This window comes from Periplaneta americana, chromosome 7, assembly GCF_040183065.1.
Source record: "Periplaneta americana isolate PAMFEO1 chromosome 7, P.americana_PAMFEO1_priV1, whole genome shotgun sequence".
Lineage (NCBI taxonomy): Eukaryota > Metazoa > Arthropoda > Insecta > Blattodea > Blattidae > Periplaneta > Periplaneta americana.
The window spans coordinates 88,193,949-88,219,320 of record NC_091123.1 but is presented as its reverse complement, the minus strand read 5'-3'; the positions used below and the strand labels follow the sequence as shown (position 1 = coordinate 88,219,320).

Sequence of the window (25,372 nt, the reverse complement as noted above, 5' to 3'; positions counted from 1 at the left end):
GAGAAATTGTTACATTTTCTTGCATACTGATCACAGTAGTTTGAAAGAGTTTAATTAAAAAATAGAGAATATACAATGAGTGTTGTGATAATGTTAAGAGTGTTATGTTTAATTATCTAAAATTGAGAAAAGTAACTCAATCTGCACAGTTGAGCATATAGAAATAGAATATTTAATACTTTTGTATTATGTAAATATGTTTCATGTTCCTGTGTACACATCCTTTTAAATGATGTAAGATAGTATGCTTTAAACACCATGCAAGTACAGTTAACAAGATTGGATCAGGGAAACCTTTGAGATGTGCTCTGTGTCCTCCTGGCAGGATGTGATGGTGGTAGGTGAACCATCGCTAATGGGAGGCGAGTTTGGAGATGAGGATGAACGTCTTATCACCAGGCTGGAGAACACCCAGTATGATGCTGCCAATTCTTTAGATCACGACAACCACGGCTTCTCAGACTCACCTATGACGGGTGGTCCCAATTCTTGGGGGGGTGGAGGACCTGTGGGGGGACCCAGTGTGGGTGGGCCGGTTGGAGATCGGGGTCCTGGAGGGGTAGGGGGACCTCCTCAAGGCAACACACCCTCCAGCCAGGACTCGGACAAGAAGTCCCCAGCAGTGAGCCAGTGATTGATACAGTACACTGTATCTTCAAACTTCGTAATAATAGGTCACATCAGTATTTGGTGCCAGTGAGTGAGCAAATGAGTAAATATGTCTGTGTGTGGGTGGTATGGGTGTGGGTGCGTGTTAGTGTGTGTGGTATGTGTGTGTGTGTACACTTGTGGTTTCGTGAGTACACCATGGTGACTCAACATCACCAGTTTTTACTCTACTAAAACACTGTACAAAGTGCAAATGAAAGTTCGAAGGGATAAACTTCTTTCTCTCTGCTTGATACTTAGTGTGGTAGGGTGGCCTACACATACATCTCTCCAACTTTGAAGTTGTATTGAGTACAAGTTACTCCTCCTCACGGTCACGGAGATCGTGTGGAGGAAAGCCAGCACAATATGGTTTGTGCCATATTCATTATCAACCAGTGATTAATGTCTGGTGGCCAAAGCGACAATGGTGTATATTATTTTCAAGATAAAGTTGACAAACACTGCCAGATTTTATCGTAAACAAATAAGGTATTAACGTGACAGTTGAACTCATTGACATTATAATTTTCTCAGAAACAAAAAAAAAAAAAAAAAAAAAAAAGGATTCCATAAATTGCAGTGCAAATATTCTCATAACTGAATATATATGGCAATACTGATGTCCTTTAATTGTTACAGAATATTTTATAGTTTCAAACGTAGGTACTTGTGAGTGATTTTAAATGATATCTCAGAACAGTAGTTATTTTGGAATGACAGTTCTTTATTTAAAAAAAAAAACGTTTAAATTACGACTAATCGAAGTCAGTAAGTCGATAATATGACGATATTAAAGCAATGGTTGAATTAATATGGTAAAGGAAACTGAAGTACTCGAAAGAAAACATTTCCCACAGTCACTTTGTCCACCACAAATATCACAGGAGGCACTGGGATCATACTCAGTTCCTATTGGTGTAAAACCTTTAGCTGACCGAACTATAGTTGTGTTGGTTATTTTGAAACAATATAGGGATAATGAAATTAATTTTTTATTTGAATTTTTTTATTTTATTTTGGGTGTCACAAATTCTGTTTGACGAAAGTCTGTATTCTAACAGAATTTGGATTCAATTTTGTTATAAATCTTCATGAAATTGAATTCGTAAGAATTAATATTATCTTTCAGACAGACAGACAAGCATAAATTAATAAACTCCCTAAAATGGTTCCTTCTCTTATATATACTTTCGTCACTGTCTGATCTGGCAGTCGAACAAATTAATCAGATCACTTATTGTGGCAGAGTAGTATAATGATAAATCCATGACATGTTTCTGTAGAGAAGTTTCTTCTTTTACATATTTTAACATCAAAAAATTTCCTTTCGAGTTATAAAAGTTTAAAATACTATTCCTTATTGAATTTTTAAATTTATTATTTTCTTCCATGCAATCACACTGCTGAAATACTTTTAATTCTGAAATTAATATATTTTTTCATACTGTATAATGTATAAGGCTTGTTCTTATCTGACCACATTTTAATATATAATATACACACACAAACTGTACAAAGTTCAGTGCAGCTGTAAAATTTTGTGTTGTGACAGAACTAATTAGTTCATTGTTTCTCTCATGCCCAATCTTGCCATTATATAATTGAAAGACAGTGGATGCTTACATTTTGCAGTACTGACAAAATGTCTTAATGTTAACAAACATTCCTGACTTATGAATTAGAAGTCTGCATGAATGGAATCAGATTTATTATACATAAAATTGAGTGTATTCCGAGTATATATTTGATATAAATATGATCTGTGCTTAGAAAGAAACTTTTAATTTAATTTTCCTTTTACTACACACAATGAAGTCATTTTTTAAGAATTGTTACAACAATGGTACGAAAGAATGTTTTGACCTCTAGAATGAGATTTCTTGTATGAAAGAAAGTGTTGTTGGAGGTTTTTTAAATAAGAGAATAAGGATGGGACCATAATAACAAAATTGCTGAGCGTTGCCATTCTTAATGATACATTCATTGAAAAGGGACTTGGATTCATTATATCTTTACATTTTCAAGAATTTACTGGTTTATAGATAATTAATTTTATTAGGTTTGGCTTCACTTCAATGCTTAATTCGAAAGCTTTAAATGCACTTATATAACAGTATTAATAATTACTTAGTTCTGACAAATTGTTCTCACATAAAAATGTTGGGTATAGAAATTGCTTCCCTTTCATCTACTATTTTCTTTGTTGTTACGTGACATTGTTGTAAAAGAAAAAACACTTAATCAACGATAGAAATGTCATTCCCTTTAAGAGTATTCTCATATGATAACCTCATTACTTGAGAATATATGTCTACAGCATCACAAGAAGAAAAGCAAGAAAAAAGTGCAATATAAGTTCTTACGTGAATGTCAGGAAATTGAGAGATGAATGTTATGTAGACAGTATAATGATATTTGCCTAGTTTCACGATTAAATATATATGTTACATATATTCCTCAATTTACTTAGTTAATTACTTTTTTTAAATCTATTCCTAAGGTGAAACTTCGTAAATGAGATATGAACATTTTATTATTACTCGTGCAAATATTGATAACTTGTCCATGAGAACGAGAAATATACCCCTTCAGTTTATTTTTGCATTGTTTGTTTCAGTCATTTAGCCTTATCTGAAAAATCACCTTTTAAGTTATCTTTGGGTGTGATTATAGTGTGATAAGTCTGTTTGTCTCTCTCTCTCTTCTGTTAATGAGAATTGATCGGTAGCATGATGCAGTGCAAACAAAAGTTTTCCGAGGATAGTTGCTTCAAACAGCATCTGATCTATCAATTCTACATTGGAGTTGCCAGGAGCTTTGTCCAGATCCATTGGCACCGCGTTAGCTATATATATTTTGGGGGGGGGGGGGGAAGGGCACTAAAAACTTTATAGAAAGTTCAAAGTGTTATTTATTTATATCTGTATTCCTGATTGAACAATAAACATATGTTATTAAACATGTCAAAATATTAATAACAATTATGCCAAATATTGAGGGGGACATGTGCCTCTCGTTCTGTCCTCCCTACCCCCCCCCCCACTAATGGTGCCCCTGACCAGATCTTTTCATGTACTGGCCATTTGATTAACAGTTCCTTTAATGTTTAGATATAATTTTTTTTTATTTATGAACGCATTTTATGCACATGAACAAAGAGGAAAGCACATTAAATCTAAATGATTTATGTCTATATTCCTATGTCTTCCTAGTACATCATTAATTTTTGTACTTTTGCCTGTTTAGGAAATGAAAGGACTAGGAATATGAAAGATTCATATGGGAGACTAATTTTCTTACTCTTCTGTAATACACTTGTTATCATATCTGTCTTCGGAGAGATGCACAACCAAAGTATGTCACATCTTCTGCATTTTCTATGGCAAAACTAGACTTAACAACTATGTCTAGTTCCATAAGATATCTGATTTTTATAGTTGATATGACTAACTCACCTTATTGTTTACTGATATCTCTTGTTATAAAACAATACGAATAGCGAAATAATTAGCTCAGATATTAGAGAAATAGTTATCAGACCAGGAGGGCATAGGTTCAAAGTTCAGATAACAAGAGATTTTCTCATTAATGCTGCAGCTTATTTTCTGTCACCAAGTTTGCAAAGCACAGACACTTGTGTTAGTTTAATGCTTGTGCAGAAAGTATCTTTATCTTAGCAATTTTCACTGAGCCATGTTAATATTATCATGAAATATAACATGGTAGTAAAATTCAATGCATGGAGATATCTGCATTTTCAACATGACTCCCTTACTGATTGTCAGCTTTGAGCTTCTGCATTAGATTCGTAAAATAGAAACTGGCTTATAGTACAGTGCGGTATTGATTGTATAGTGCTCTCTGTGATAAGATACTGTGAGTTGTGAATTTTTTTATCTTTGTCTGACTATTTTTAAGCCCCCTCCATGGCGTTTTTTTATATCAAATAACAAAATCAGCCATGTATGGTTCTAGACAAACAATAACACACAGGTGTGGATGAAAGCCTTTCATGAATAATATTTGATCCTTCTATGCAGTAAGTTGGAAGGAAAATGATTGTGCAAGTGACATTGAGTGACTAGGTATTGTGTTGCTAAAGCTGGCTGTTACGGAATAATTCTGTTTTTTGTTTATATTGATAATAATTTGCAATAATAGGCGAAGTAAACATACACACTATGGCCTTTAATTACATTAAATTGTCGGAAACATAGTTCTTACCAAGTGTTTGTAAACAAGAAAGCTCGCATTCCCATACTTGTAATAGTCACTATCTTAGTGCTGTGGATTTTAAGGTCGTCAGCATTACAGTTGAATACTTCTGTAAAGGAAAGCAAAGTATGATTGTGCTAGTTTTTTTTTTTAGTATTTGCACCATATTAAAGATGTAGAATTGACATCCAGTGTTCCAGACATAAATATTGACTGCACTTTCAGGAAAGGTATGGAAAGGGGAATGGAGAATAGCTCTTGGTAACAGATCCAAAAGATACGTTTCCCCGTTTTCCTTTCCATATCTTTTCCGATAGTGAAGCCAATGTGTAACTCCAAAATTTTTTAATTTATCTACATCTTTGACACAGTGCAAGTACCCAAAAACCTCGCATCACGTTGATCATAGGAAAAATCTCAAATCATACTTAGGAAAGTAAAGTAAGATACTCGACTATTAAAATACAAATTGTAAAGATCACGAATTAAGGGTGAATTGTCGATCCCTTTATCCAATATTTTAGCAACAAAATGTAAATATTTAACAAACTGAAAGTTCCTGATACATATAGTAACTTATAAACACATTATATACACCTTTGAATATAATTGAATTATCACTTTTATAATAAATTTTAACAGTAATGAATAACTGAAACAAATAATCTTTCACTTCAACAAGTCTGTGCTGAATAACAGTTCACTTATTTTTGTTTTGCTAGATACACAGTCACCCCAGATGCAAGAGTAACATCGCACTGTAATGATGGAAACAAGCAGAACATTCAGAAAAAAGTTTTTCCAAGTAGTTTCACACCCTCTTCCTTGCTGAATCTTCACTGAGCTGCCAAGTTCATTCTTTTCCCACGCAAAGATTAATAATAATTAGTTGACAACATAATACATTTGAAGCAAATAAGATATGCCTGGGTTGAGTATAAAATGAAACATGTGTTGTATAATAATAATAATAATAATAATAATAATAATAATAATAATAATAATAATAATAAATAAATAACAATAATACTAATAATTATTATGAAAATATGCAATTGTGAGTGATTCACATTCAAATTGTTGTGTAAGATCTGTGCAGACAAAGGGAGAAATTTCACACCAATAACAGGTGCACCGTTAGCCAAACAGCTGAAGCATGGCTTTCCATGCTGGTAACCCGGGTTTGAATCCTGGCGGGTCCAACTGGAATTTATGGTGGACAAGATGGTGTTTGGTGGTAGGTTTTTGCTGGGTATTCCCGTTTCCCCTACTGGCATTCCACCATTGCTCCATTAATTATAATCATCATACAGTTTTACATAGTTTGCCTCCTATGTTGCACCAAGGGCAACCAATGCCTTCGTGATGGCTGAAAAAACTACAAGCATTGTTGTGTCACCCAGTAGATAGGGATGTTTGGATGAATGACAAAAGTCGAGTGCCCGCCATTAATTAAAAAAAATATACACTGCTACATTTCAGTGTTTCTGAGAGAAACCAAAATTGATGTAAGAAGTGTCTGTGATATGTTGTTTGTGTGTAAAAATTAAAACTGAGAATAGATGCAGCAATATCTGCTATGACCATTCTTTATCATAATTACATAAATGATCTTTTTTTTTCTACACAACAAAATGTATATGTATTTACAAGGCTTCAAACCTGATAAAGTTGCTAGTTTTTCTTTCCCAACATATTAAATTACCTATATCCGTCATTTAATGTATCTTTTTTAATATTGTAAATAATTGAAATTTACAAAGGTAGTTTAACTCATATTACCAAGTAAAGTGCAAAAACGTAAAAATCACTTCGAAGTTTATACATTAGGTGTATTAATGGTGATGTAGTCTTTCATCTATAAAGATCATTTACTACAGTAGAACTTGGTTATAACAACATCCAAGGGACCTTAACAATTATGTTGTTATAAACGAGTATCATGGTAATCAAGATTCCTATTATCAATCTAGTGAGGTGGAAAATGAAAAATAAACTTAATTAGGCTTATTTTAGATTTATGTATTCACTTTTAAGCCTGCCATGAACGTAATAAAATACATGTACAAATATAAATACAGTATTTTGTATTAAAACAGTTCGTCCAGAACTCACTAAACTTCTTTAGTCTACTTTGGAGTGAAGTAATCAATCATTTTAGTCTGTTGTCTCATACTTGCCCATTACACACTTTCTAAATTACGTTCTATGTTCATTATTTCAGTTGCAATTTCATTACTCCCTCCCCTAGACTGATCTATTTTGTTCAAATGCAACAACAATTTTATCCTTACTCTTCCAAATTGTTTGGACTGTGGAATTAACTAGCCAAACTCACGACACATGTCAGCTTTTTTAATTTCATTCTCAATTTAATGAATCACTTTAACTTTTTCTTCCAACGTTAAAACTTTTCTTTTAGTGGCCATACTGCGTTAAAATGCTTGTGCTTACTGAAAACTTCTTGTCAAAACTGACCACATGCAGGTATCATTAATACCGCATGAATTCGGGCAGGTTACAATGGGGTGCGGAATCTGCCTGCATTCCAGAGGTCTATGACAGAAGACAGTAAAGAATTTGCCAGATTGCCTGATTTTAACAAAATATTTCTTAAAATACTTTGGTTCTTAGAAAATCTTCCTGAAAACTGAGATTGAAAATGACGTTACATGTGAGGTAGACTCATATATGTTTATCGTATTAAGCAAGGTAGAAAAGCGTATGTTTTTTTATGGGGAATTAGTTGGGACCACAGAATATTTGACGTTATAGGCAAGGTGTCGCACAAAAAAAGCTCGCTATAACCAAGTTCTACTGTATAGGATACATTTTTATTTAAATATCAGTACTAAAAATAATTATTTTATCTCATTAACATATTAACATAAATTTCACCCAATTACAAGTTGAGTTATAATAACTTGCACTATATCACATCTGCAATAAATCAACATTCAGCTGTCAGTGGCTTAAATGACCATTCTTTAGTGACTATAATAGTGATGCACCTGAGTGTGGCATCTGTAAAAATTCCAAGATATGTATATTGTAAGAAGTTGCATCTGTAACAAGTGACAGATACTTAAAAGCTCTGCACACTCCCTTGATCGTAAGATATAACAATTTACTGCAAAATATATGTTATTATATATGTCAGTTCTTTACAGATTAAAGGTACACATTAGATATGATGTTTTAAATTTACTTGTGAAAACTAAAGGCAACCCCATCTATTTGCTTCTTTTCTTTGGTTTGATGTCAGTCAGTTCCATGTTGAAGGTAACTATATTAAATAACAAACTTTTTATTGGTATATTTGCAGGTAATAAGATTTTCCTTTCTCCTCATATTGCCACTTTCTTCCCTTCAGATACAAGACTACTGTGAGTGCACAGCAGTAAGATGGTTGTTATTTGTAAGTTTTTCCCTTGGTGTTGTTTCCAGTGTCCATTATGTCATGTTTTCGATTGAAACAACTGTCATAACGAGGTAATTTTAATAGTAGAACTGAAAATAAATTTTGTTACTGTGTATCTCAGACTTTCTAGTTGATGATACTATTGCCTGCTGCTCACGACAAGGTCTCTCAAGGGAATTTAGCTTGAAGCACATGTGGGAGATTTCACTGTGTGTGGTGAGTCTTCCCACTGTATGCTCTAAAAATACATGTTTCATACAGATTCGTAATATTTACTCGTATATTAATTATTATTCTATAAATTAACGTTTAACTGGATCAGAAAGAGAATAAATATTACGAAAATACAGTGGACGGCATATTCAACTAATATTCATTATTTCATGTAACATAATATCTATTATCATTGTCACCCTGATGTCCTTATTGGAGATTCTGACCCAGTTTGATATCTTATTTTTGTTTCTTCTACATTTAATTTTTATTGCAGTAGATGACACATCCCTACAATATTTTGCTGATTGCACCACAGGAAATGTCAAGTAAAATGAACTTCGTTTTATTTTGCACATTTTGATAATGTTGGTTTGAATGTATTATCTTTTATTACAAATAATTTTTATACATTTAATATTTCCCCAGGCATTTTCTGTGATTTGATCCCATATATATCTTGTCTTCCAACAGAAGGCAGTGTCATCCCTATAGTGCGCCACTTCTGGGAGAGATGACTAGCTGATTGTGGTAGATGACAGGTGATATTTCGAAGCATGGTGATTCAAGATTAGAGAAAGGAACAGGATGTGATCGTGACCCTTTTGTAATTGATACTATTCCAGCATTTGCCTAGAGACTTAAGAAACCACGAAAAACCCAAGTCAGGATATCCATCTGTTGGGATCGAAATTCTGACCTCTCAAGTAGAAGATAGGTACCTATACAAATCATGATATCACCATGATCGGTTTTTCTCATTTCATGTACCGTAAATTTTGAAATCATTCTTCAGATTTATTATGTTTGCTATGTACACAATTCTATTTTATAACAGCACCACCCTCCTGAGACAGCTAATAGCAATCACATTCCTGCACCATCGACCTTGTCTGTTGAAAACTTCTTCCCACATTCCACCAAAGACTCTAACCCCCTGTACGAACTTTCTCATGAGCTACAGTCAGTACAGGCTAATATTAGAACTGTACATACGAGTATAAAAGCACTTTATTATGGATTTCATAATTTGGCAACTGATACAATGTACAATGCAGCTTAGCATTTTTTTTAATTGGTTGAAATGTCTCTTTTCTGTTTAAATTTCTTTTTGAACTGTTGACTCAAGACTCATGAACTCCACACTACTAATTATCTTTCAGGAATTTGTTCTTTCATTGTTTCTTGAGATGAGCCCTGCTTTGTTTGCCAGTAGATATGCGCAGCGACCTGTTGTGGTGTGTTCTTTCCTGCCTCCCCCCCCCCCTCCTGACGAATCAAGTGATTTAACAATGTGGGATGAATTATGTCATGTAATCTACTTAAGGGCGGTGTGTCCTATGCGTTCAGTGGTTCAGAGAACCCCCAGGAAAAACAGTTTAATTGTTTAAGTAAATTTATTTATAATTTACACTATCATTCTTTGTTTCTTGCTGATCTTTAATAAGTTCACTTGCGGCTCTGATGTATTTTTGTCGTATGAAAACCTCTGAATCACAGAGATCGAATATATGCTTACGAGGTTCAATTTCTTCTCCGAACCCTATCGAGCCAGCTTCTGGATTTGTGTGCCGGGTGAAAGGTAAGGGGGGAATGCTGCAGGGGAAACATATGCATGTGCTGGTAAATAGATCCGCACATTGCACTAAGCGCAGCTGTCCAGTGATGTAATAGAGAGACATGCTATGATGGAAGCATAAGAATGGTCGTTCTCGATGTTTTAGTCTTAATATATTCATCTGTGAGTGTGACCAGCATTCGTTTCCAAAGGAAATGAATAGTGTTCAATATCTTTTACAAACAAATTTTTCAGTTTTAATCTTGGAAGATAAATGTAAAGCAAGCACAAACAAGCCGAGGTAAGACATTTTGCTGGGCTTTTAATGTAAAAATATATGGGGAGGGGGGGGGAAGCTGGATTTGCGGTTGTGAATCTACAAATAAATTATTTTGTTTCCCGTGCCTGCTATTTGCTAAGGATAAAGATACAACTGGACATGCACTGGTGTGTCAGATTTAAGCCATTTGACACAGAAAATTAAGAAGCCTGAGAAATCTATTGCTCATAAGAATGCTTGCCTAGATTTATCAGCCCTTGGAAGAACAGAAATTAGGCAACAGCTTAGCTCAGCTTTCAGGCAGAATATTGAAAGACAGAATGATAATGTAAAAAAAATCGCTGTGTTCTATGAAAGATAATTCATCAGCATCAGGCTCATTTTAAAGTACTTATCTACTTTAAAGAACTGTAGTATTTTTTTTATTTTTCAGAAATGAAATATTTTTTAAATTGTTGGAAAACTATGTAATATCATAAAAGTCATTTTAGGCACGAACCGCCACTGAATCTACTTCAACAACTTACACAGTAAATAACCTAAATTTCATAAAAAAATTAAGCAGTTTTAAAATCGTACAAATCTGTAGTACGGTAGTTCCACTGCTGTTACATGGTTCAGAAATGTGGGCATTCACTAACCAACAAATAAAATGTACTGAACTGTTAGAAATGAAACTGCATAGACTTCATCATAAATTTAATAAATAGTTAGAGAAATGATTAAAAGTGAATAATGTTGTAAACAAATAAGAATGATTCACAAAACAACTTAATAACAATATACAGTAACGAAATTCCTATGAGAAGATTCATAGGTTGGCCACTGAAAAGTTGGAGGGACAACATAAAATAATATTGAAAACGAAATAGGCCTACAAGCAAAAACCGTACTAATATTGATAATGAAATTCAAAACTTTCCTTATTTTATCATTTGATGATTTAATCTTGTGAAAATTAATTAAATCATTTTAACATTATGAAACTTAATTTGGAGGATAATTCTGAATTACTCGTAACCTTTCCAATCATGTGATTCCCAACAAATATAGTGGTATATTATGTACTTAAATTACGAAATAATAATAATAATAATAATAATAATAATAATAATAATTATTATTATTATTATTATTATTATTATTATTATTACTATTATTATTATTATTATTATTATTATATTAAAATCATAAAATATTGAAATGGAGTCATCAATATATTGATATTATGTTTATAAGTAGGAAATTACTTACGTGATTCATAATTATGTACATGAGAACTATGGAGAAATAAGTCATTAAGGTGTTAGTTCATAAATTGTAAGAAATATTTGCTTTCCCAGTATATAATCTAGAGAAGAAAATATATCATATTGTAAAATAAAAATTATTATCTTGTCACAGAAATAAGTTTCTTTGGCTTTTCTAATAGTAGATACATGAAGGTTTGCTTTACCTTCATCTTCAGATCAAGTAGGAGGGATGGATTTAGTTATTTCTAAGACCCCAATGAGTATAATATTATTTTCGTCTCCAATTCCTCAACTGTCCTTGGACAGTTTCCGTCCTCCCTTCTCCCCCCCCCCCTCCCGAACTATTAGATGGGTTTTTTTACAAAATGGCGATTTTCTGGAAATGTTTTCAAATGATTCTCATCATGATACTCTTTCTTTAAAAAACAAAATACCGAACAGAAGAGTGTAAGATGTCTTTAAAAATGTTTAGTACAAAGAAAGAGTTTGTTAACATTTCAGAAGTACTGCACAGATAGTGAAAATAGTACATTGTGACTAACTCAAAGACAGAGAAATACAGTCCAGTTTGTTACAGACTTGCAGAAGTGCCCCTTATCTCATACAATGTTGCAAGAGGATTATGCAGGCAGAGAATAGACAGGTATTAAAAACTACAAGATTACTGTTTAATTATTGAGAAAAAATTATTCTACACAAACGAATCTGTAATAAAATAATTTGCATATAATTAACTTGACACACTCTATATAAAAGAGCAGTTTCATTTTCTGTTACAAAAATGTTATACCGGTAATGCATTATATGCCATCTACGTGACATTAGTACCAGTATAATTATTTTTAAAGAAAAAGAAACAAGACTTTCAACATATTTTACACTATCCTTTGTGATCCGATAATGTATTTAGCATATTTCTACAAGTGTCTTAATATAAAATTCTTTACTTGGAAAATTTTTAAAGCTGCACAAGTAGTAGCAGCAATAGCAGCAGCAATATTGTGTTAGTAGTACATGTAGTTATAGTTGTTTTATGGATATTTCGTTTTGTTCATTGCAGATGAATAAAAGTTTTGTTGTCCCAGAATAGAGATGGTACTTGTTGAAAGCAAAACGGAATAGATTTGTACTTTCTAAATAAGATGAATGTGGGTTTTCTTTAAATTTGCTGACCTTAATTATGTATGTTCCTTATAAAAATATGAAATATAATTGTTATCTGTCTTTCGAATCTTGATGAAAGAATCCCTCAACTTCTGAAAAAGTGTGGAGAAATTTATATATGAAATTAGCAGGAAATTTTTGGTAAATATTTAGTAAATACTTTTTACGCAAAATTCGTAAGTTCAATATTTTTATATGTGAATACTATGCTAAAACTGATATCTTAGAAATGTTTATTGTTTACTAAACTCAAAACATATAGGTGAAATTAGAGCATTGTCTTTATTTATTTTAATATTACAATTTTACTGCAAATTTGATTGTAAGACCCCATTGAAACGAAGGATCATTTTCACTTTATAGGTAGGCCTACTGTACTGCTTCACTTATACATGATTTCAGACTAACAATTTACGATTATGCGACAATTTGTCCCAGGGAATTCGTGCCATGTACTTCATACCAAGCACAATTTGTACTGTAACAAATTCGGTACAGACTGTTCATCCCAGACAATTTGTACCGTGAAAACATTTGTCCCAAGCAATAAGTACCAAGGAAGGTAAAGCGTAATAAATATTTATTTGAAAACAATTGATGTTATTAAAATAAATTGCCAATTGTATTGTGAGCAATAGCTCACAAATAACCAAGTATGTCTTCATTATCTTTATATTCATCATATCTTTCAAGAATTCTGGATATCCTTTTGTATGCTTCAACATAGTTTGCTCTCCTCTTTCTGGGGGAACCACCTTAGATCGAATCAGATGCACTTAGATCGCAATCAGTGGAAATAAATGAGGGTGATAACTGCTCTCCAAAACGAGTATCCACTTTATCTATTAACACACTAAACAGCTCACAATATAATGCTTTGGCTATGTTTTGGAGCAAGGCCATGACTACAGCAAACAGCTGGCCCCTGATATTAGCATGGATCGTGTATAGTTGACACATAATTTTAGGAGCAGATGCAAAAGTTCCATCACAAATACAATATTCAGAATAACAAGTTTTTGCGGATGATCTTGTGTGGCAAAGATTGTTAATTTACTGTCAAGATTGAAATATAGCAACCATTCATGACCATCTTTGTCAACTTTAAATCGGTCAGGTATATCCATGAGACCTGCTTTTGTTTTAGGATTTGGAGGCAGTAGTTTAAGCCTTTGTATAGTATGTCGTAATGAATCAGTTTTCTGGTAAGTTTTGCAGTCTGTTTCTCTTACTTGTAGATTCTCCTAGTAGATTCATTGGATGATACTGCAGTTTCTTTAATATGTGACATCACTTCCAAAGCCTTGCATCTGCCCCAGTAATGTCCATGGGAGTTGTCACTCTCTTTAAGGACTTCATGAGTTCCACTTGTTATATGTATTCTTGATACGCATTCTCCTTCTTTCTCACATCTCCATTCAATTTTTCTTCCACTTTCCCTGTGCTTCGTGCAAAGGTACCCTTTACATTTCAATTTTGGTTTTCCTTTCTCTGATAACATTAACTTAGACGATCCATAATTTATACACTTTACAATGTAGAATGTATTTATATACTTTTCAATTTAGAATGTTTTATTCAGTTTAAAGTCTTATCGTTTTCATAGAAACTTAGCATTCTTTGATGCACTGTTGTGGTACATACTGTCCAGTATGAATTAAAATGGAACAGATTGACTGGGACAAATTTGTAAAATGTATCAACCGTTGCAAGTACAAATTGTTTTCTGGGATGAACTGCTGTAGTGACAAATTAATCGGGATGAACTGTCGCAACACCACAGTTTACTACTTAACTGCAAAAGTAATATTCTTCAATGCAGGGATTGTGTATATTCAATATAATTGGAGAAAGGGGACAGAATTCTAATCTATTTATTTGTCTATGTGTCTCTCTTTGTACCTTTCTATCTTTCCATATAGACACAAACATTGCCACTACTAACACCATTACAGAACAAGGTTTAGTTACATGCATAAAGTACATTAATTTTGCAGAAATGTTTTGTACTTTTTTATTTTCTTATTCGTGTCCATAGCCCCCAGATATGTTGATTAAGACATTCCTGAACTCAGGTATTCTGACACTCTTGAATTTCATTTGTGAGGTGAAGGTACTAGAAAAAGATTTTTTTTTTTCAAACTTATTTTCTCAGAGTTGATACTAATCAAGTTGTAATTCAATGTACTTAATTCTGTGTACCAGTAAATATAATTCTCAAACTTATGTACAGTAATCTCCCTGTATCCATATTTTGAAATCTACTGTGGATAATATGTGAAATCGCAGAAATTGCCAACTCTTAAGTCGTGTAATTAAATTGTTTTTCGATAACATACATACCTTGTATAGTTTAATTGACATATTACAAACAAAAAAGGCATTAGGAGAAGCAAATAATAACTGTACTATAATAATAGTAATAATAATAATACATTCTTTATTATTACACTTACGAACACATGCATTCACCACTCACTGTCTACTTTTCCTATTAAACTTTTCAGATTAAAATGCTGCTGAAGTTAACTGTGGATACAGATTCCGCAGATAAAAGAGGGGATTACTGTGTAGAAAGTAGTCGATCTCAAGAATAGGGCAGTAATACGTATTAAGTTATGACAATCCATTCACCATGCAATTATTTTATTAACATTTTTTTTTATAGTAGTTTCATATACAATTTAAAATTGTACAGTATAGCGAAATTGAATATTGAGGACTCGTAATTTATGTTGTAAAATTGAAGTAGGGCTGTAGGAAATGTACTTTATATACCTAGTCTCTTGCCTCAAATACTGAACACATTTATTTCACATATGTACAGAAATAACATATTGCAGTCACAATATTGTGCAAACTTTTTAAACCTGTATAATGTTTATGTATTAAATAGCAGTAATTGCAGTAACATAATATGTCTTCACAATATTAGGTATTAATACTGTAAGGGAACTTGGCCATTTTTTCCTGCCAGATGGATATGTACATGGATATAGCTAGCAATCCAAGCAGCAGATAAATAACACTACTGGTAAAATCAGGTGTTTATAATTATGTTATGGTGATGATATAGAAGCGAAAGATTTATTAAAAGAATGGGGGTTTCGAAAGGACTTTATTGTTCAAAGGACGAAACCCAGAATTACATTTTTTCACTTTTACTAAAGATCCAAAAAAAAAATTCCTACTTATTTTAGTATAGGCCTAATGGCTTATGTTTAGAATGTGTTCTTAATATGACAAAGTTTCAGGTTTTTGTCTTTATACTTCGTTTAATTTTTATGTTAAATTCTGTTGTAATGATTTCAGATGTAAAAAATTGGTTTTAAAAGCACTTTGAGAACAACCAGTTTATTAATTTAAACTGCTATAACTGAGCAGGGTGACTCAGTAACATTTGAGACTCACATTCAGAAGGTCCTGGGTTCAAACTCTGTTACCGGCCAACCTGACTGGAGTTTTTATGGTTTGCCTCAGTCACAAAGACAAATTTCGGATTGGAAATTTACATACCATGATTCATCCCTTAATCACCAATATAATAAACATTAAAACAAACTGTAAATCAGTTACATGAACACAAGCTATGAAAACAATCACAACAATATTTAATGACATACTGATATACCCAAAGGTCCTACAAATGCGATATGATAGGTCCAATGCATGTATAAATCATTGCTTATAAAAAAAAAACTGCTGTACCGACAGAACTCTTGGATGTCTGCATTTTCTAAATATTTCTGCTTGACATTGGAAACAAGGTTTTTTGTATCACCGCACTATGTACTGTCTTTATATTTCCCAATTAGAGAGTTGAATAAGAGGCTTTTAAGAGTTATTAAAATTCATAAACTTCTATTTGTCTTTAAAATTCCAAAGCTCTCAGGTGTTGTAATATCACAGTATAAGTATTTACCTATTTTGTGTTGATAATCTTTGAATTGAATTTGTTGTAATAATGATATTTCTATTCTATTGATGTATCTTTTTTTTTTTCTTTTTAAATAAAAAAAACAGTCATATTAACCTTCCAAAGAATCATTTTGAAATTAATAAACTTGTATTAATAAAGCCTGCAGTACATATAATTACAGGTTAAGTGGCATTTGAAGTTAATACCAGTATAATTCTGTGCTTTCGAAATTGTTTCTTTATTTAAATTTTACATGTCAGATATGCAGTAATGTGTATCTTCTTTTTATTTAATATTAAACTACATATTTTGTGTTGTGTTTATTTCTAAAATTATAATTATAATTAGGAACATTAAATCTAGACGTTTGAGTTGGGTGAAACCTGAAATGTATAGAGGGCGTTAGTTGGGAGACCAGAAGGAAAAAGACCTTTGGGGAGGCGGAGACGTAGCTGGAAGGATAATATTAAAATGGATTTGAGGGAGTTGGAATATGATGATAGAGACTGGATTATTCTTGCTCAGGATAGGGACTGATGTGGGCTTATGTGAGAATGGCAATAAACCTTCGGGTTCCTTAAAAGCCATAAGTAAGTAAGTTTATTTATTTTCCAAGTTAATAGGTATGGCGAGCATGTAGTTATAGTTATTCGCCACTTGAGGTGTTAGTGATGCTCAGCTAACAGGGTGTCATAGCACTATTAACACGCAGTTTCCTTACACTATTAATACTTACACTGAGATGACATCCTGAAATTTGTACTTCTTGTTGCAAAATCTGATGATCTCAGTTGAAGCTAAAATAGTTCCTCAGTCTTTCATAAGAAGTTTTATTGTATTTAATTACTGGTCCATCTATTGTGAACCCCTTTACTGTACTTTGAGTAAGCAATGTATGTTAAGACATATAATATGTGCTGCAAAAATGTTCCACTACAGTAAATCTTCTTGAACAGATATGGATGTGAAAAGTAATTCCTGAAAAATGAACATTGCCATTGCATTAGTTGTTCCTTGGTATTATGTTTTGCAACATTGAATAAATACCATCAGTGGTCGAATTGGAAAGAAATTACTGCCAGTATACATAGACTTGTCTTGTGATACTATTTTGGGGATTTCTTAAATAGGACATTGCTCCCATGTGCAAACTAAATAATGTACAATATAAGACATCACACACTACTGCAAGAATGTATAAGAAAAGGTACAGAGTATGACGACACCATGGTTAGTGTAATTGATTGTGTGATCAGCTTCACTAAATAACAGTCACTTTCAAATTTTGACTGCCAATCTGCTTTTTGGCATCTTATTTTACTTCCGATCATGCCATACTGGCCCAATTCAACCACTGAATATCGTACATGTCATGTTCTTATGAACTTTTGATTTAGTAACTTACATGAATATATTATAATATGTATTTATCTCACACAACTCTGACTAATTATCATTAAGCTGTAGTTAAGTGCTGTAGTTGGACAATTTTTTTTACTGGAACTCGCCTATTTCAGAAGCCCACATATAGCTGCGTAAGTCGTTTCCTTTACCAGCTCTCGCTTCCTGCATGCAGTTTCATGTTGTCTGCGTTCCTGTTTGCAATCATGACTGCACATGTGGAGGTGCATTGAAGTCTTGAAGAGGGGGACCAACAGAACTGATGAAAATTAAGCTGCTTGCTCTTGAAATCAGAAGACAATTCCTCTTTTTAGTCACTTCACTCGTGGCACTAAACAAGGTTTCACATTCTGATATACAGTAGATATCAGAAGTGTTTAACTGCTTTCATTGAAGTTTTTAGTTGCTCTGTTTGATTTTTACTTCCGACAAATTCCCTGAAAGCGTGGCTCAACTTTCACTTTTGTGGTAAATGAAAAAGGCCACACTATCTGCTGACACTTCTGTCACTATAATGACATCCAGATGAGCGTGAGGAAGCCAAGTTTTGGTAAGAATAAAACTTAGGTTCCTCATTGATTCCATCCCCGATTTGCTTTGTTTTGTTCATTATCCACATTAGGGAACATTGGATGTCTTTGCTTCAGATTTTCTGCTGAACTCCTAAAAACTGGCCACAGTCGATTGAAACTACTCTATGGTTTGCACATAACTCTAATACATCGTTTTATACTTTAATCTGCATTTTGAAGAGTCATATCTCTTTTCTACAAGCTTGAAGACAAATCTGAAAACTCGATAAGAGTCCTAAATTTTGGATGAATTCACAAGATGTCAGTATTTTTGTAAAGGCCTAAAAATTTTGACCTTTACTTTCCCATCCTGTCTTGCATCTGTTGAATTGAATTGAATTTAATTTAATGGAGGGGGCACTATGGCCCAGCACTGCAATCTTGTTCAGATCTATTGTGCTAGCCCTCTGGTGACACATTCCCAAATCCACACCGGCAGACCATACTAAGGTTCTTTGGCCCATGTTTCGAGCAGGTAACCCCACTCGTCCCTAGGTCAATCCACTCCATCGTCGCCGACTGGCATTCGGGGAACGCTACGGAATGATGATGAAATGGAGAAATGGTGACAGAATGATGTAAATACCTAATTTGGGGGAAAATGGGAGAACCCTGGGAAAAACCTCAGCTGCGACCTTGTCCACCACAAGTGTCACTATGGATTTTTTCAATGAAAAAATCCCAGACCTGACCGGAATTGAACCCATGGCACCTGCGTGACAGTCTGAAGGTCTAACCATTCAGCCACTGCAGAGGTATGCGTCTGTTGAAGCTTGAGAGAAATGTTGTGCTAGGACTCTGTAGCTTTCCCCACACTGCTGATACTGTTTTCAAACTTGAGGAAACGTACCTAATTATAAAAAATGTACATATTTTGCTTAGCTGTTGTTTGAATAATGCTGCACATTCATTTAGTTCATTTTGGTTCTTTGTGGATGTACTGTGCACTGAAAAATGTTTATCAAAGTACTAGTGAAAGGGAACTATACCCGAGATTTCCTCTATCGTGTCATGAACTGCCAACTCAAGCTTGTAATTAGCACAGTGCCAAATTATCTTGTCAGGAAATATTTCTTGTAATTAAATTATTTTTGCTGGAACTGTGGAACCCTAATATTATTTATACTGGAACTGCGTTCCTGCCCAACTACAGCACAGAGCTTATTCCTTAGTTGCCATTTTATTTCGTTTTAAATGCAATATAGATGCGAAGTATTAATAGCAAAGGATGATAGTCTTCTGCATTTACAATATGTTTTAAAGAGACCAGATGCTAACTATAATTGAAGGTTCAGAACCATAGTGGGCCAAGTGCCATTTACTAAAACCGTAGAAAACAAAGGTTAAAATGAAGTTATTACCATAATTCAATGGAAACATATAGCAAGTAATATAAAGTATACACATTCAAACTAATGATATGTCAATCTTCATTAAACTATGGTATTCACTTAACTTTAACTGTTGCTTTCTCTGTTTTTAATAAATGGAGCTTGGCCCACTGTGGCTCTGAACCCTTTAATTGTATGAGGACGTACTTAATTTAACTTAAAAATGTTCATGACTACTTTAGTTGTAGTGTTTACTTGTTATCCTTCTCTTTACGAAATAATTTTGAATATCTGGACAGGAAAAAAAATTGGATGGCAGGATTTCGTATAACAAATTAGCAGTTTTATTTAGTTACTGCATATAATTTATAATGAGAAAGCACGTGCAATTTCCCATTACTTTGTTTATCACAGTAAAATTGAGTTTTCGAGATCATGAGTAATATCAGCATGTCAAAGAAATTAAGATATAATGCTAGAACAGTATTGTCAATATAGTTTGCAAGTCTGATGTAATTCTGATATAAAATACAACTGTGTCATAAACCTAGTGATTAAGATGTAGTCCTATTACTTTTCACATGAGAAGCATTGATTCAAAATGTATTTTCTCCACCCTCAGAGAAATTTCTGTTTTAAGAGTATTTTTCTACTTTATAATGCATGATATGGAATACATAAACAGGATATTTTCAAATCGTAATTTTTCCCAGTGTAATATAATGTGGAAAACAGCAGCTGGTTCAGAAAGAGCTTTCTCTGCCAATGTGTTCAGATCAAAGCATAAATTTTTTATTACAAGTAGCACACAGAGTTTATTTTCTGCTTGTGCATGTGTGATGGAAGTCTGCCATTGCATATTACTACTGGCAATGAGTTGTTTACCTTGCACGTGTTAAATATTTAGTATGCTACATACAATGCAAAATAAATACATTTAATGGACGTAGCACATACCTGTTTGAGCAAGCTCGTGTTCAGGGGCATTTGCATTAAATGGAACACAACAAAAGTTGAATAAAATTACAAAATCAATACAGTTATTACAAAGCAGGGGTAATTAGGAAGATAAAAGTAGAGAATCAAGTCAAGAACAACATAAGTTGAAATGAATAAATAGTATATTGAAATTAAGAAAAAAAAAAAAAGGAACATTAATACTGAATAAGCTTACTAAATAATTTGCTTTATTTTTATTAATATCAAAATAATCTAGATCAGGATTTATTACCAAAATAGAGTTGTATAATACTGGCCATGATTTATTTCATTGGTTGTGTAACATTTTTTAAGTTCAGCTAAAGGACATATCTAATTTCTTCTGTTAGAATAAATTTGTTGTTCTTCTATATTTCTGACGATTTTTATGAATATCAAGTGTTTGAGCAAGTTCTTAAAAAAATGCAAGTGATCAGTGACATGAAGAGTGTTTTTGACAAAATTTCGGCGTGTATTGTGCATATTGGTTTAAAAATGGAACCAGCATTCCATTGTGATGACCCAACAAAAAACTTATTCAACAATCTTGAATAGAGATGTGAGAATTGAGACTATCCCTACTGTAGTGCCAAACATCCCATTGCATAGTAAAGTTTCAGATCATATATATATATCATCATCATCATCATTATCATCATCCTTCACGAATTAGGCCTCTCTAGACCCATTTCGGCCCCATCTAGCAGTCTTCTTAAAGGTCTTATATCTGAGCTCTACTGAAAAAACGACTTGGTGATAATTGGATGGATCGAGAAGTGTTAACTATTTGCTGACATTCTGCTTCAAGGAAACGAAAATGATGAATCCTTAATTCCAGATACTGTGAATGATTCTCTTTAGTGTGACTGTCTCTTTAAAGAAGATCTTCATCAAATTTTAGAAGTGTAATGCTCATTGCTTATTTTTTTTTATTTTAAGACCTTTGAAAAGTTTTGATATGGAGTCCAAAAACGCTTTTTCAGTTCAGCCTATATAAAATAAAACTTCATTTCACTTGAACTACCGGTAGTGTTGTGTTAATTGTTCATTTGGAACAAAATGAAAATTATGCAATAGATTTTGTTTCAGAAAGCAATTTCTCCATCTAGTTGAATAGAGCTATAATTTCTGCAATATATTTTTCAAATTTCTACCGAAACTGGTAAACTTTTAATGTCACTAATTTGCTACATAAGTTACAGATTAGTTACTTTCCATGGTCCATAAGTTATTATTTTTATTTTTTCTGTTGCAGCTTCAAGTTATTTAAAAAAAACGTTTCCTGAAAAAAAAAAAAGTGCTTCAGTGGTGAAAATGCGTTTTGAATCATTGCTCCTCACATGAAGATAACACTAATCTACATATTAATTTTTTTTTCTGCTGACTTGGATGTTTTAGCTGATTTTATATAATTTGAGTTAGCTGATTTCAGAAATTGCCTATCACATCATAATTTTTCACAAAATGCAATTACGATATTGCTTGCTTTTCATGAGTTTCAACCGCATGCTAATGTATACTATGTTTTCTTCAGGTAAAAACGTTAATAGTGATGGTGTAAATTAATTTGCACAATACACAAAAGTGTACCTCAATTACTAAAAAACTGTAGCTTCTTTGATTATCTACAGTGGTTGGAATCAGGAATTCTACTCTGCAAACACCTGCAATAGTCAGCTATCATATTTTATATCCTACCTGCCTTGATATCTTCTTTCCATAGTCTTTATATCTTAGAAATGCATCTTGACACTCATGTTTGTTTCTAATTTCTGATATGCTGTCAACAAAGTTTCTTACATCAGAAAAAGCAAAAATCATCCCTCTCCAAAGTGTTCATTGTTTTCAAGAATTCTTTATCTTTCATTAGAAGCCATATTTGAGGTCCGTCAAAAATGCCAACTTTCAACTTCTCATGTGTAAATACAGGAAATTTAGAGCACATATAGTTGAAATAAGCACTGTCTTTATCCAGAGCCTTCACATACTGCTTCATAAGACCTAACTTTATATGAAATGGGAGCTATTCTAAATATCATGAAATATACTCCAACTTCCTATGCACAAATTACAATTTCTATACAAAAAATATTAAATAAACTAAATCTTCAAAAAGAAATAGTATTCCAATTGTATCTTCCTTTTATATTGCTTGTATTATTTTATTTGTATTTCTCTTTGTTTGTTTTGTAATTATATTTCTTTATTCTGTATATTTGAATTTAAATAAATAAAATGAAATAAATAAAAAAATGGATACCTAGTCATTGCGGCATTACTGGAAATGAGATTGTTGATAATATTGTCAAACAGGCAACATCTTTGGGGCCCAAACCTATGCAAACAACTTCTTTAACCTACGTATATTCTGCAGTTAATTCTCATTTAACAAATTTATGAGTCGAATTATGGCTTTCTTCTGATAAAGGCCAAGTACTTAAAACATTCTAAAGAAACCTAATGATTTACAAATGTTCCGCAACATTCCCAGACACATACAAACTTTCTTAGCAAGAGCCAGGACAGGCCATATTATCACTCAGAAGTATCTTCACCGTTTTAATCTTGTTGACTCTAGTAGTTGTTGCTGGTGCAACAATAACGAAGAAGTTTTGGAACATATCCTCTTAAACTGCCCTGTTACAAACATCCATAGAGCTAATTTAAAATCTGCAATACCCGTAATCTTGGACAGTTCTCTGCAATACATATTGAATACACCTCATCTTTGGAATGTGACTGCTGAAATATACAACAAGCATCGTGTTTTTTACCCATCATTTGTAAGAAAAGGAAATTCATAGTGAAACATAGTCGAACACATGTTGTCAGCAAATTCACTACGAAGATAGATAGAACTTTATATGAAGTCGAGATAATAATACTTTCTTGGGATCAAGAAGAGGCTCATGCTGGATATTCTCGTCACCAACTGAAACTCAACTCTGGTAGACCCCTCTTTCCTTCCCCAGTGTTCTTTCTTCTTCTTCTTCTTCTTCTTCTTCTTCTTCTTCTTCTTCATCATCATATCATCATCATCATCATCACTGTCTAGTTTTGCTGGTACACTAGAGTCATCATCATTAGAACTGTAACTTTCAAATGTGGTGAACATTGGAATAGGAATGTCATTGCTATGTAGATGGATCTTATAGCTGACTGTATGTTTGGATATTGAATGGAGTGTTTTCCCTTTTCCTTAAAGCCTGATAAATAAACCATACAAAAGTAGCAGCCTTCCATGTGTTCCCACCACACCATTGGAACTTCAAAAGTAAGGCTTTTTCTCTTTCCCATAGACCACTGTCTGAGGTTTTCAACACGTCCTACACACTTTGTATGGTCGTCTAGTTTAACCCCGAAATATGTATGATAACCTTTGGATACAAAGTCTGATATGTTTATCCTTTGATTCTGTATTGTAAAACAGCCACAAATGTAGCAGGATATGTTTGAGTCGTTTTTACATTTTCGATGAATGGCAGCCATTCTCACAGAAATCCGCAACAGGGAAAATACATAAAGTTGACATTGAGAAAAAAACCTGACATGATGGTGAAAAATGGGTATGTTTTATGAATTCAGCACCCTCAAATTAATAAAGATCAGCTGTTGCCTTGCAGTCAGCAAAATTGACGTAGACCAGTGTAATTTAATATTTAATATGTACAAATTAAATTGTATAAAAATCGCTTCTTTTGGGAATTCAAAAGGTTCTGATTCCTAACACTTTATTTTTATAGCATATGCGGACTTTAGAATTTGGTTATTATTTTATTTTGTAAATTTTATACTTCACCATTAAGATGAAGACATACAAAAATTAGTGTTTGTGACTTGTGCAATGTGCACCCTTGTTTGTCTTTAACAACACACTTAAGTAGTTTCATAGACTTTTCTTTATATTCTTTATATACCCTTTCCTATCTACTGTTCATTAAAAATATAATTACGGTATTTCCAGTACCTACCATTACTATGTATATCTTGATAATAACATGGGTTATTGTGCAATTATTTTAACTTGAATATTTTCTACTTTTATTTTAAACGTATTTGTGCATACAAACATAATGTATATGGATATTAAAAATATAATTTTATGTCGGTTACATTCATATAACATGTGCCACACTAGAGCATTCATATGCTATATTTCTCGCCTTCCTTTCTCTTTTAATTTTCATAATCCTTATAGAGTATTTCACAATTAATGAAGGAAAGCATTTATATTGCATATTATGAGTAATGTAAGGAAATATTCTTTACACCCCATTACATTTATTTTAATATTTGCAGTTACCTCCTTTGGTTATGATTAGGAGCTGATAGTGATTATCTTTAGGCTGATGCAAATCTCATAAATGTAAGAAGAGAAGGAGACTGTACTTAATTTAAGGAAAAGAAAATAGTAAA

At 32.9% G+C, this 25,372-nt stretch overlaps 1 protein-coding gene across 4 annotated transcripts in view; it reads left to right on the top strand.

Annotated features, from left to right (window-relative positions):
• Positions 1-25,059, top strand: part of Chi (LIM domain-binding protein 2 Chi) — a 447,709-nt gene extending 422,650 nt beyond the window's left edge. For all 4 annotated transcript variants that reach the window (XM_069831011.1, XM_069831010.1, XM_069831009.1 and 1 more), the window contains one exon: positions 326-25,059. In XM_069831011.1, coding sequence (XP_069687112.1) covers positions 326-634 — 309 coding nt within the window. In that variant the 3' untranslated portion in view covers positions 635-25,059. The remainder of the gene's footprint in view (positions 1-325) is intronic.
• The last annotated feature ends 313 nt before the right edge of the window (positions 25,060-25,372 follow it).